At 40.6% G+C, this 15070-nt stretch overlaps 1 protein-coding gene across 4 annotated transcripts; it reads left to right on the forward strand.

Moving 5' to 3' along the window:
- Positions 1-1230: 1230 nt before the first annotated feature.
- LOC131677893 (protein FAM50 homolog) lies at positions 1231-15027 on the forward strand. Of its 4 annotated transcripts, none has more exons than XM_058957989.1 (3): positions 1231-2906; positions 13804-14704; positions 14761-15027. In XM_058957989.1, exons 2-3 carry the CDS (start codon positions 13851-13853, stop codon positions 14942-14944), a joined length of 1038 nt encoding a protein of 345 aa, XP_058813972.1. In that variant the 5' UTR covers positions 1231-2906; positions 13804-13850; the 3' UTR covers positions 14945-15027. The 4 variants fall into 4 exon arrangements, with proteins under 4 accessions (XP_058813972.1, XP_058813971.1, XP_058813969.1 ...); XM_058957988.1 differs by lacking the exon at positions 1231-2906 and adding an exon at positions 13493-13725 and having other exon boundaries at positions 13783-14704; XM_058957986.1 differs by lacking the exon at positions 1231-2906 and adding an exon at positions 13496-13733.
- Positions 15028-15070: the final 43 nt, after the last annotated feature.

Raw genomic sequence — 15070 nt, forward strand, 5'->3', positions numbered from 1 at the left:
ACTGAAAAAATGTTTTGATTTTCATCAAAAAAAATTTCCCACTTCAAAAAAAATGTCTGGGAAATGGTTATATCATCCTGGATATGGTTTTCTGGAGAATAGTTCTTTCTGGGGAAAACACTTCGGTATTTTAGCTTCTGTGAAATGATTTTTCGGGAAAGTCAGCTATTCTTTATTTAAATTCGGAATAAATAATGTCATCCTAACTTCTGGTTTCAAGACAATGCAAATCATTTCAAATGTGACCGAATCGAAGAATGTCGTTCGATGGAAGTGGGAACGAGTAGTACGTTTGAAAAGATCAAATCAATAAAAAAACTTTTCTGGGGAATGACTTTCTGGGAGATGGTGCATTCTGGGGTATGGAATTCTGGGGAATGGTACATTCTGGGAAATGACTTTCTGGGGAATAGTATATTCTGGGGGATGATATTCTGGGGAGTGGAATTCTGGGGAATGGCTTTCTGGGGAATGATTTTCGGGGGAATAGTATACAATCCCTCGTATTTTTATACTACCACCCTACTCTCACGCCCAGAAGCGGTTTCTTCTTCTTCTTCTTTTCTCTGATCGAAGCTGCCATCTGTCAGCTTCAGTTTGTTTTGGCCCAGTAGCTCAGACTATATGGCCAGAAAATTGGTGATCCCAGCGGTGTTTGTGTGACGTCTGGTCATTTTCTTTTCACACTTTTGTTTACAGATTTAGCTAAGCTTGTTTCACAAATTCCGTTACTTCTTGGTACAGCTCAATATTTTTCGATTTATACAGGTCCGTAAGGCTTATGCTGATTTCGTTTTTAGAATCGTGTCGCTCTAGGTTTGCTCTGAGCTGTCACTTTTGTATAGATTTTGTAAATATTAGAGCAAACCTACACTCAAAAAAAAGTAAACGTTATGCCTATTGATTTTACACATAGATTTTTGCAATTAACGGAGGCATATAGACACTATTTGCTGACACATAAACCTAATGTGTGTATTTACAAGAAATATTAATCTTACATTCACATTTCATAACTATTGGGCACATAAAACTCCATTCTATAACAATATGCACATATAACTTATGTGTGCGCATACATAGTCTATACAGTTGACACATAGAAGGTATGTGTGCGCGTGATAACAATAGCGTTTCTTCTTCATATGAATTTTAAGCGGTTTGCAGAAAATAGAATTAACGTTTGGATTTTTTTCAGTGTAGGGCGACTCTGATCTAAAACCGAAATCAGCATTAGAAATTGTCGCTCGAATTGAAATTTCGATCTCAGGAAACCGTGCTTGGGACAGTGAACAATTGCGTGCTCTGACGTTTCAGGGACTTCGCACATCTCGCAGTCCGATTCATCAATAATCTTCATTTTTGCCAGCCAGAACTTGGAGAAGTCGTGACCAGCCATCAAACGATTTGTTAGCCGAATATGTTCAACCGGTAATACCAGGGCTCCGTCGAGAATTCTGCGAAAATTTCGTGGAACCGCTTACCCTTTTCTGTGGAATATTCTTGGTACCATTCTTTGGCAGCTTGCTGAGTTTTTAAATTGAATCGGTAAAGTGCATTTTTTGGAAATAATCCATTACCGTATGTTGGTGTTTCATCGGACAGTCCTGCTTTGGCAACTTGTCTGCTACCTCGTTTCCTTCGATCGCCACATGACTTGGGATCCACTGTATAATAACGCCGTACCGATGAGCAATCTGTAGTGTTTCTACTACAATTTTTGAACCAATTCTACCATCTATTGCATTTTCCAATATTATACAAACCGACTTCGAGTCTGTGTACACCACACATTCCTGTAGCTGCATCTGCTCGACGAAGGACAGTGCTTTTCTGATTGCCGTTACTTCTGCTGCCGTGATACTTCCTGTTCCAATTTATAATAATACCGTTTTTTACAGGCCTCCAGGTATATTTCGACCGCGCATCTCTCGCCATCCTTTGAAGCATCTGTAAATATGCGCTTTCTTCCGCGGTACTTATGGTTCATAGTGAACAGTGCCAGTTGCTTCATTTTGAAAGGATTTGTTTCGTTTTTGACGGTGGTTAAACCTTCCAAGTTTGGGTGGACCTTAACCGTGACTTGGTTTAATCTTCCAGTTCACATGATGTTGTCGAAAACAGATTTGTTTTTCAAATATATCCTTTCTAAATAACTGTACTTTTCCAGGTCCGTACCTTCCGGGATTTCCAGACGTCTGAGTTGGATGGCTACAGCGTTTTCCCTGCTGAAAGATCTAACAATTTCTTGATTTGCTACAAGCTCCTGCCTAAGGTGAAACGGATATTGACCGGCTAGCATTGTTAAAGCATTGAGTGGGGTACTTTTGGTACAGCCAGTTATTTTTCTCAAACACTGGTTGTTCACGACTTCAAGCTTCCTTGTTTGTAGTATTGGCATTGTTCTGCACACCACATCCATACTCTAGTACGCTTCTGACCAAGGCTTTATACATATATGTTTGCCATTGTTGGTGGATGTGCTTCCGTTCGGATTCCACTTATAATTTTTAGCATGTTGAGGCGGTCGTTGACCTTCCTTGCTTCTTCTCTGGTGTTAGCTCCGAAACTTAAATTACTGTCGATGTATACTCCAAGAAGACGATGTACTTTCACTGTTTCTAATTGGGTTCCATTTATTTTGACGATCACCACGTTGGTACTGTTGTGGAATAATATTGCCTTAGTCTTGTCTGCGTTTATCGTGAGATTGAGAGCCTCTGCCGCTTCTACCAATCTATCTATATAGTTTTGGGCGGCATTGTTTAAGCCTTCTAATGTTCTGCCCTGTACCAGGATACCGAAATCGTCAGCATACTGAACTAGAATAACATCGTCATCATCTATGTTATGCAGACATAGGGTGTAAATGTTAAACAGCGTCGGTGAGAGGATATCACCTTGAGGTAACCCATTGTTGATGGTTCTCGAGATAGTCGATTCGCGTATTTGTAGGCTTAATCGTATGTTCTGCAGAAAGCTCGCTATCCAAGTGGTTAGTTCCGCTGGGACGTTCAGCTCGACGAGCGTGTTCTCCAGTAGGTTTGGTTTAACTGCGTTAAATGCGTTGCTCAAATCAACACATATTAGAGCTACTTTCATGCTTTGTCGTTTGAAGCTTTTTACTGCGTTCACCACAAAAGCCAGACCTGTGTTGGTAGAAAGACCTTTTCTGAAACCAAAAGATGTTGTTGGTAGAATGTTTTTTTCGTCCATAAATGTCTCTAATCTAGGGTGACCATACGTCCTGGTTTCCCAGGACATGTCCTGGTTTTGCATTGACTGTCCTGGTGTCCTGGGAAGTCGAGTAAAATGCTTAATTTGTCCTGGTATTTCTCCTGTAAGCCTAATATATTTCTATCTATTCAGTCTTCGATTTTCACTATGCTCTAGATCGCGGTAACGACCGACCGCAACCATAACTGCAACGTATACTCATCCTCAATCAGAATGCGACAAACAAAACTTAATATAGTCGAATCTCCCAATTGTACCTTCCGATGTTTTTTTAATCTCCCAAGAGTGCCTCGTCAATATCGATGAAACAATGATTACCAGCGCTTCTTCTCGGCTTGAATCGTCATTCAATCCGGGACCCGAAGAATTCCCTTTGGTACCTCCGAAAAGACACATCGGCATTTTGGTGCTGCTGCTTCTACTTCAGTTCTCTTGCTAGTGGCTTTTTTCGTCTTACTGGAAATCCATTCCATAAAAAGAAAAATAGCACCTAATAATATATTTCTATCTATTCAGTCTTCGATTTTCACTATGCTCTAGATCGCAGTAACGACCGACCGCAACCATAACTGCAACGTATACTCATCCTCAATCGGAATGCGACAAACAAAACTTAATATAGTCGAATCTCCCAATTGTACCTTCCGATGTTTTTTTAATCTCCCAATGGTTACCAGCGCTTCTTCTCGGCTTAAATCGTCATTCAATTCCCTTTAGTACCTCTGAAAAGACACATCGGCATTTTGGTGCTTCTGCTTCTACTTGAGTTCTCTTGCTAGTGGCTTTTTTTTCTTACTGGAAATCCATTCCATAAAAAGAAAAATAGCACCTAATCAGTCGCTCTGCTTGTCAACAGTGCAGTGAATCAAACGAACGTTTCTACCTAAAGTCTGCTGTCTATATGTACCGTGCCAGTACTATAAACAAGCAAAGCAATCGAATAATAAATTTCGTCCAAAGCCAGTGTGAACAATAAACCACCGTTACTTTCATCGATGCGATATCGATAATTCATTTCAATGTTTGAAACTCAACAGCAAATTTGCAAATGCAGTTTAGACTAATAGAAGTCGTCGTTATACAAGCTCACCACACTCGTTACTGATAACATTTAAAACTTTGGCTATAACGGAAAGCTACGCAATGTAAGACAACATGTAATACGTCGTTGAGCATGATAATGTTAGGACCAAGATACCCATTTATATTGACAAAGATAAGATTGATATGCCACTGCACAATCTACACCTGGGTATTATCAATAAATTTATTACAACCGTCACGTAACGGTGAAATCCTTTTAGTTTAAAACCCGGAGAAAATTTAGGTATTTCCAACGGTTTTTGTTTTGTGAGAATGCGAGTGACCTATTCCTTCATATCTGAACTTTCAATTTAAAGCAAAACGCGTGACCAAATCTCAAATCACGCTGTGCACATATGAAGGACAGACCCCTGCGTGCCCTACGTTGTTACACAAGAAGACACACTACGAGAAACCATGTACACAAACCTCTAACGAAGCAATATCAACTGCAAGCATACCTATCACACAGCCCTTCATCAACATCAACTAAATCACAAACCACCGGAGTTGCAGCTCAGGCACCAACGAATACTAGAACAACAGAACGTACGAACGAACGCACAGCGTGAACGATCATTGTGATGTGCCTACTACTTCCCAAACAACTGCCAGCACCACCGATAATAAAGTAAATAACAAAGAACATGGATACGCGATCGTGACCCGTAGGCCCCACAAGCAACTCAAACCAGGTAATCGTGAAAGCCCATACAACATTAACAGCGAGAATAGCATGAACGATAAACCTAGAGAAAGCAGACTAAGTGATCCACAAGCAACAAGAGGCAATGAAATAAATAGATTTTCAACAAGAAATAAGATCTTTAGGCAAAGTAACAAATCGCGTATACAAGATCCAATGGATATACAATAAAATTCGATTTATTTATTTTTATTTACTCATTGATAATATTAAAAGTTCTACGGCGCAGGTAATACATTAAGGAGCGTCGAATAAAATGCGTGTGAAATATCTAATGGACGATTAACATGCCTTCACGCCTGGACGCTGAACAGCGACGAATCGCCGAGTGTAGCATCCTACCTCAGTCAAAAAATGCGGACGAACAACATAGCAGGGAGTATGTAATGTCGCGCTCAAATACGTTCTGCGAAATTTCAAAATCAGTTACTTATTTCTGCTTATATTTAACGAAACCAAAACTCAGAATCACCACCTCCCTCATTCATTAACTTCCCAACTGACTGAAACTTCATGCAGAATGGAACGCTTGAGTGCAGAGGAAATATAAATTACTTCACCAACTAAAGCATTTATTTGTTTTTATGTGGAAAGTTTGAAGGCAGAAGCTGGCATCTTCTACATATTCGAGCGTACGTAAACTGCATAATCTATATCTGGTACACTTTTGCTCAATAATACCACAGAGAACAGACGTCCATCTTCAGCATTCAACTTGTGTAAAATCTCTAACGGTTTCGAAGGTAGTTTGGATATCTAAACCAGGTGCGCTACTGTCGTCATGTTTTTTTGTGGCTGAGTTCGACAGAATTGACAGCGGTTATTCCTCTACCCAGTCAAACTAGTCCGGAACCGATTCGGACTTCCAGCATGAATTCCAGCTCAAATGCGTCAACCGATAGAGTCGGAATCGGTTGTTTTCTTTGAGCTAGATTCCATGTAGAATCCATCCAGGATTTCGAACCGGTTCCAGAATCGATTTCATGGATAGTTGGGATAGGTTGGTGTGGCGGCGCTAGTGTTTTTCGTATATTAATTCAAATGTTTATACACGTTTTTTAAATATTTTTGTTCGATCATGGATGTCTGTACTCTGTGATAATACCTCTCATAGGTAGAATGGAACCTGAATGCGTTGTGTCGGAAGAACGAATGAAGAGGGAAACGAACTAAACATTTCTTTCATCGTGACGTGCATGAATTGAAATTTGTTTTCTTTCAAGTTCACGCAGGGATGTCAATTTTTTCAAGCTCGGGCTCAAACTGATATTATTTACACCAAGCTATCCGCCAGTTTTCATATAACAATCGATTAAACGGAGAAATTTTTGGTAACAACGGTAGGTTTTGCAGCTCTCAAGTCGAGAGATAATGGTTGTCAACGGAGATTGCCAGGCATAGCGCAGGGAAGCTACTTGGGATCACTGATGTTTCTGATTTACGTCCATGTCGTGTTTTTAGTACTGAAAACTCTTCGCCGGTACTGCACAGACCATCTCAGCATTAAACGTTTGCTTATGGTGGTGTAGCAAGAACTGCCACTGTGGAATTCCGATGAAAGACTTTCTGGCAGAGCTCTTTCTCCTAGACTCCCATAACTTTTTTACTGTCCAAGCTCTGCCTGCCAGACCCCAGAACTTTTTAACTGACGAAAACATGCGGAAAAGGCAATGTCGATTGAAAGGTAACGGGGGGAATCAGTACCCTTTCGACTGTCCTGGTTTTTTACTCGTCTGATATGGTCATCCTATCTAATCTCTCTAGAATTGCTGTGTAGATAACTTTTGTTATTGTAGGCACCAGGCTGATGGGCCTCTTTCCCGATGGGCTTGTAGGATCCCGACCAGGTTTCGGGATTGCCACAATCCGTATAGATTTTAAGACGTCTTCTGGGTATCCTCTTTTCCACATTGCATTTACCTCGATTAACAGATTGTCGACGACCTTTGGGTTCAGTTTTCGTAGCATTTCATACGTGATCCGGTCCTCTCCTGGGGACGATGGTTTGGTTTTTTTTGAAAGTATGCTGTTCCATCTGTCTTTGTCCATTATATCGCCTGTCTTCCATGTTATTGGCACTATCCACGGTTGTGGATCGTGTCGACCAAAGTGCTCGTCTAGAAAAGCCTCTGCAGCTTCTTTATCATCGTTCATTACGTTGTTTTCCTTCTTTTTAATCCATTTTCCTGTCAGCCTTCCAACTTTCTCACACAGCTCCTTGGAACTGGCGAAGGAGTTTATCTCGTTTGGAAATTCATGTATTTTATTTTTTATTTCTTCTCTCTTCAACCTTTGAAAGGCAGCAGCTCTCTTCTTGAATTCAATTAGATTTGTTTGGCTCGATATTCTATTAAATTGCCTTCTCGCTTCTGTTTTCTTTAACCAAGCGTCTTCCACCTGCTCATTCCACCAGTGTTTAGGTATTTTAGTGTCCCTTTTCCTATTTGCTTTGAGCGTCCTCTTTACTACAGGCACAGAGAACAGACATCCATGATCGAACAAAAATATTTAAAAAACGTGTGTAAACATTTGAATTAATATACGATAAACACTAGCGCCGCCACACCAATCTATCCCAACTATCCGTCAAATCCATACCGGAACCGGTTCGAAATCCTGAATGGATTCAGGGTGGAATCTTGCTCAAAGAAAACGACCGATTCCGACTCTATCGGTTGATGCATTTGAGTTGGAATTTATACTGGAAGTCCGAAACGGTTCCGGACTAGTTTGACTGGGTAGAGGAATAACCGTTGTCAATTCTGTCGAACTCAGCCATAAAAACATGACAGTAGCGCACCTGGTTTGGATATCCCAACTACATTCGAAACCGTTAGAGATTTTACACAAGTTGAATGCTGAAGATGGACGTCTATTCTCTGTGCTTACAATGTGAAAAATGAGTAAAAGTAGGAGAAAGTAGTCCCCAGGCACCAAATTTTCTGACAGAGACCGCTATGCTAGATTTCTGTAAGTCTTGGTTGGCAGCCCTGTCAGATTTCTGCGCGTATCCTGCTAGGGCGAACTCAGTTTCGCTCGCGTTTTCTGGCAAATTTTGACAAGAACCGAGCAAAACTCTGGCATAACTCAGACATAAACTGTGCAAAGATCCTGGCAATTCCTACCTGGTAGAATTTAGCACGAATCGTGCAAAACATCTGACAAAGATGCCCTCTAAGAACGGTTGGTTTCAAAATTGTCCAATAAAGGACGTTCGTTGGACGAATTTGGACAACGTCCAAATAACCGTTCAACAAACGTCCATCGTTGGACCCGTGTTGAACGATTTTGAAACAATTTTTTGGACGTCTCAGTGGGTGTCGCAGGAAGCGTGCAGAGATCTTGGCCGTACATTTCTGGCTGGATTCTGGATAAAAGAGCAGCATCGGTTATCCCATTGAGCAAATTTTCTGGCAGAGACCGCTCTGCTAGATTTCTGTAAGTCTTGGTTTGGCAGCCCTGTCACATTTCTGCGCGTATCCTGTCGAGTTAGTTGAGCTAGGGCGAACTCGGTTTCGCTCGCGTTTTCTGGCAAATTTTGACAGGAACCGAGCAAAACTCTGGCATAACTCGGACATAAAGGGTGCAAAGATCCTGGCAATTCCTACCTGGTGAAATTTAGTACGAATCGAGCAAAATATCTGACAAAGATGCCCTCTAAGAACGGTTGGTTTCAAAATTGTCCAATAAAGGACGTTCGTTGGACGAATTTGGACAACGTCCAAATAACCGTTCAACAAACGTCCATCGTTGGACCCGTGTTGAACGATTTTGAAACAATTTTTTGGACGTCTCAGTGGGTGTCGCAGGAAGCGTGCAGAGATCTTGGTCGTACAATTCTGGATAAAAGCGAAGACTACATATTAAGAAGACTGATATCTCTTTCCGTTCCCCATACAAACGAGAAGCGACAGAGGTTACAGTGCCTCTATTGGAGGAAGGTAGGAAGCTTAATGTAAAAGTGTATATGTGTGTGTGCATCACTATGGGAAGTACCACCTTTACCCGCAAGTGGCGTGGCTGTTACTGTCTCCCGATTCCGGACAGAGTTGCCAGTCTTCTTGGTATGCAGTCTTCGATAAAAGTGAGCAGCATCGATTGGTTTAACCACTTCTGTCAGAAACGGTTGTTGAATTTGAGCGAATTCGTTGCCAGAATTCTCGCACAAAATGCTCGCAGAAACTCTACCAGCATCAACTTCGCTTTGCTCAACTTTTGCTTACTTTCTGCTTGCCACGCTGACTGGGTTGGAATGATGTAGTACCGATGTCGGATGGTGACGACCAAAGAGAATAGGGAAAGAGACGAAGAGTGAAAATCAGTCAAAACGGCAACACTCCCTTTATGATGATTTTAACACTAGAATTTTGGTAACCGCTTCCACAGGCAGCACTTTAAATGACTCCTATTATATTTTAAAAAACAAACCGTACGTCGATCGTTGGTTTTGTCTATCAAAAGATGTGCATTCCGAAACAAAGACATGAAATAATTCTAAAGCTTGTTTTTACTCCTACATATACTCTAGAATGTACCTTACAATCACGATTGAACTAAATTCTGACGAAAACTCAAATTTCTTTTTTGATAGATGTACAATACTTATCTCCTCTAACTCAGGCATGAGTAATGTTTATTTACATTGCACGATTGGTCTGCTCAATAAGGTATTTTTGGCTTCACACTATTCGTCTCTTTCCCTATTCTCTTTGGTGACGACCTACTTCGATCAGACATCATATTGAACTATCAAACAACTTTTACTCATTTTTTAGTAAAAGCATTTTAGTTACGATCAGAGTGAATGTAAGGAGAGTGAAGACAACTGTCATGATTATCTGTCAGTAATATTCCGAACGAACAAACGACCTCTCAAAATACATGGATTTTGGAATGATACTGACAAATAATCATTGTTCCAGTGTCGTCACTCTCCTTATATGCTCTCAGGTTACGATGATGATTGCCACGCTGGCGTTAACAAAAGTTGAGCAAAGCGAATTTGATGCTGGCAGAGTTTCTGCGAGCATTTTGCGCGATTTGTGCGAGAATTCTGGCAACGAATTCGCTCAAATGCAACAACCGTTTCTGACAGAAGCGGTTAAACCACAGATAACAGACGTTTTGGCTCGATTTGAATCGTGTGTAAATACCCGGAACTGAAATTCCGAATAAATCAGACGTCTGAAATACGTTTGGCAAACGTTTGTAGATGGCGCAGTGATCGATACAATGCAATTAGAGTGCAGCTGTCAAACACGTGTAGCAAACAGTTGCGCAGATGGCAATAGTGAAACACGGATTTCCAACGTTTATCAATTTGAAAGTTTACACAGGTTTTTGAAGAAATTTTGTTCTAGCCTAAACGACTGTTATCTGTGGTTAAACCAACCGATGCTGCTCACTTTTATCCAGAATTCAGCCAGAAATGTACCACCAAGATCTCTGCACGCTTCCTTCCACATCTTTGTCAGATGTTTTGCTCGATTCGTGCTAAATTCTACCAGGTAGGAATTGTCAGGATCTTTGCACAGTTTATGACCGAGTTATGCCAGGGTTATGCTCAGTTCCTGTCAAAATTTGCCAGAAAATGTGAGCGAAACCGAGTTCGCCCTAGCTCAACTCACCCGACAGCCCTCTAAGAACGGTTGGTTTCAAAATCGTCCAATGAAGGTCACATAACATGTTCTCTTTGGATGTATATGGAAAAAGGTATTATGATTATGGTCATAACAGTTTTACTCTTATCTTGTGTTATCGAGTGTAGAGCAACGAAAAGAACCATTTTTTGTAATAAAAAGAGATATTCGCAAAAGTATGAAATCATACCATCAGATCTTCGAATTGGTTTCTCTATTCGTGCATATAACGTTCTTACGACGACAATGAAATTATTAAGCTAGAGCTTGAACATTTACATGGGATGCCAGTGTTTTTCCTGAAATACCCAGTCACCGTGGGAAGCAGAAAGCGCCCAGTAAGCAAATTTTCTGGCAGAGACCGCACTGCTAGATTTCTGTAAGTCTTGGTTTGGCAGCCCTGTCAGATTTCTGCGCGTATCCTGTCGGATTAGTTGAGCTAGGGCGAACTCGGTTTCGCTCGCGTTTTCTGACAAATTTTGACTGGAACCGAGCTAAACGCTAGCCTAACTCCGACATAAACTGTGCAAAGATCCTGGCAATTCCTACCTGGTAGAATTCAGCACGAATCGAGCAAAACATCTGACAAAGATGTGGCAGGAAGCGTGCAGAGATCTTGGTGGTACATTTCTGGCTGAATTCTGGATAAAAGTGAGCAGCATCGGTTGGTTCAACCACTTCTGTCCGAAATGGTTGTTGCATTTGAGCGAATTCGTTGCCAGAATTCTCGCACAAATCGCGCAAAATGCTCGCAGAAACTCTGCCAGCATCAATTTCGCTTTGCTCAACTTTTGCTAACTTTCTGCTTGCCACGCTTGAGCAAAGCGAATTTGATGCTGGCAGAGTTTCTGCGAGCATTTTGCGCGATTTGTGCGAGAATTCTGGCAACGAATTCGCTCAAATGCAACAACCGTTTCTGACAGAAGCGGTTAAACCACAGATAACAGACGTTTTGGCTCGATTTGAATCGTGTGTAAATACCCGGAACTGAAATTCCGAATAAATCAGACGTCTGAAATACGTTTGGCAAACGTTTGTAGATGGCGCAGTGATCGATACAATGCAATTAGAGTGCAGCTGTCAAACACGTGTAGCAAACAGTTGCGCAGATGGCAATAGTGAAACACGGATTTCCAACGTTTATCAATTTGAAAGTTTACACAGGTTTTTGAAGAAATTTTGTTCTAGCCTAAACGACTGTTATCTGTGGTTAAACCAACCGATGCTGCTCACTTTTATCCAGAATTCAGCCAGAAATGTACCACCAAGATCTCTGCACGCTTCCTTCCACATCTTTGTCAGATGTTTTGCTCGATTCGTGCTAAATTCTACCAGGTAGGAATTGTCAGGATCTTTGCACAGTTTATGTCCGAGTTATGCCAGGGTTATGCTCGGTTCCTGTCAAAATTTGCCAGAAAATGTGAGCGAAACCGAGTTCGCCCTAGCTCAACTCACCCGACAGCCCTCTAAGAACGGTTGGTTTCAAAATCGTCCAATGAAGGACGTCCGTTGGACCAATTTGGACAACGTCCAAATAACCGTTCAACGAACCTCCATCGTTGGACCCAAGGAGTTTTTATTCTCAGGTGATACGATCCTCAAAAACGCCGATCAGCCATGTTGGTTTTAGAAACGACAGCTAACAACATTGTTTACTAGTTCTCTCCATTTGCTTGCTCGGATTTCAGTGGGTAAACAAAGTTGTTGGCTGTCATTTTTCTTCCCCGCAGTCTGCTGCACGCTTACCTCACTCCTCACCTAGTTACTGCCAAAGACGAATCACCTTAGAACTCTAAACACCTTGGTTGGACCCATGTTGAACGATTTTGAAACAATTTTTTGGACGTCTCAGTGGGAGGGTACGCGCAGAAATCTGACAGGGCTGCCAAACAAGGACTTACAGAAATCTAGCAGAGCGGTCTTTGCCAGAAAATTTGCTCACTGGGTACCCACACTATCAGGGCGGGTTGCCTAGAACAATGTTTCAATAGTCTACCGCTCGCCAGCATGTATTTTAACACGCCTAGCCGCCATTTCGTTTACTGGGTAAGAGCTGCTAGGTTTCCGCAAAGAGAATAGGGAAAGAGACGAATAGTGTGAAGCCAAAAATACCTTATTGAGCAGACCAATCGTGCAATGTAAATAAACATTACTCACGCCTCAGTTGGAGGAGATAAGTATTGTACATCTATCAAAAAAGAAATGTCAATTTTCGTCAGAATTTGGTTCAATCGTGATTGTGAGGTGCATTCTAGAGTATATGTATGAGTAAAAACAAGCTTTAAAATTATTTCATGTCTTTGTTTCGAAATGCGCATCGTTTGATAAACAAATCCAACGATCGACATACGGTTTGTTTTCAAAACATAATAGGAGTCATTTAAAGTGCTGCCTGTGGAAGCGGTTGCCAAAATTCTAGTGTTGAAATCATCATAAAGGGAGTGTTGCCGTTTTGACTGATTTTCACTCTTCGTCTCTTTCCCTATTCTCTTTGGGTTTCCGATTTTTGTGTTCGTCTAACCAGCGATGCCACATGTTTTTGTGAAATGTCTGTAGAAGAATAATGAAAATGTCTGTAAAAGTCTGTAGACGGTTGTTTAATCTTTATTTACACTACGTTATTACTTTAAAAGTAGCTTGAAATTTGTAAACTATTGTGAAGGAATCACTCGCATTCGGATAAAATTATTCAAGTGCAATTTTCTTAAATACTATTACTCTTTTAAAAGTCTGTAGATTTCTGATTACGTCTGTAGGAGACCATCAAAAGTCTGTAAAATACAGACATGTCTGTAAATCTGGCATCGCTGCGTCTAACGCTTAATATAGTAACTTTAGGATAAGCGTGTATGTAAAACAGTGTATTTTGCTCCATGTCATGTCGGTCATGTCAAGTAAATTATATAGAAAATCAATGAAACGTAAACAAAATTTGATTTAATCATTGTGTTTAATTGTAAATTGCAACGCAACAGTAAATAAAATAGTTTAAATAATCTACAAGTTTTCATATTCTTGAGTTGAACTAGTGCTTGTGCAAAAAGGAAGGAGTAAGCCTAAGTAATTTGGTTTGTTAGCTATACCTTTTGATTGTGAATAATGAATAGTTTATTAAAGTTTTCTCACTTAATGTATTAGATATTTACAGACGATAAGATTCGGCCGGCATTAACTTTTGTGTCATAATGGCGTACTACAAGGGAGCGGCTAGTGAGGGCGGTCGTGCAATGCAATTAATGAAAAAGCGGGAGATTGCCCAGCAAGAGATCGAATTTCGTAAAAAAAAGATAGAAGAGGACTTGAAAGTAAGCAATATTGAAAACAAATTTGCCACTCATTATGACGCCGTGGAACAGCAACTCAAAACATCAACTATTGGGTTGGTTACGCTTGATGAGATGAAACAGAAGCAAGAGGACATAGTCCGCGAGCGCGAAAAAAAGTTGGCTCAGAAGAAAGAAGAAAAAGACCGCGAGAAGTTGCGAGCTCTTGAGGCCAAACAAGCAGAAAAAGATCGTCAAAAGCGACAAATTCAAGCTTTATCGTTTAATCCAAACGATAGTGAGGACGATGAGATAGAAGAAGACGAAAAGCTTGATATTAGACCAAAAAAGTGGCAAACGGAGGAACGCAACGAGAATAAAATAAAGAAAATTAGGAAGAATCCAGATGTAGATACTTCATTCCTACCGGATCGGGAACGGGAAGAGATGGACAATACTTTGAGGGAGGAGCTTCGCCAAGAATGGGCGATGAAGCAGGCTACCCTCAAAGATCAGGAAATAATGATTACATTCAGTTACTGGGATGGCTCAGGGCATCGCAAATGTGTCACGATGAAGAAAGGAAATTCAATTTATCAATTTTTACAGAAATGTCTCGAAATGCTTCGTAAAGAATTTAGCGAGCTGAAAACTGTCATGGCTGATCAGCTTATGTACGTGAAGGAGGATTTAATTCTTCCACATCATTACACTTTTTACGATTTCATCGTAACGAAAGCACGCGGAAAAAGTGGTCCATTGTTCAATTTTGATGTGTACGATCTAATTACATTGTGGACTACTGTTATCTAATTAATGTTGTTCATTGCAGCAAAGATGATATTCGAATGATTAGCGACGCAACAGTTGAGAAAGAAGAATCACACGCAGGAAAAGTTCTTTTGCGATCTTGGTATGAAAGAAATAAGCACATTTTTCCTGCTTCTCGCTGGGAGCCTTACGATCCAACAAAAGTTTACGATAAATATACAATTAAGGACAAATGCAAAAAATAATTCATCATTAGCTATTAAGGATTTCAGTATGGATGTACAGCAACAAACTTTAATTAAACTCGTTACAATAGATGATACAAATAGATATGCGTTTATTCTTTTTATCCTTATAGACTTATTAAAAAT

The sequence above is a fragment of the Topomyia yanbarensis genome, chromosome 1, assembly GCF_030247195.1.
Source record: "Topomyia yanbarensis strain Yona2022 chromosome 1, ASM3024719v1, whole genome shotgun sequence".
NCBI classification, from domain to species: Eukaryota; Metazoa; Arthropoda; class Insecta; order Diptera; family Culicidae; genus Topomyia; species Topomyia yanbarensis.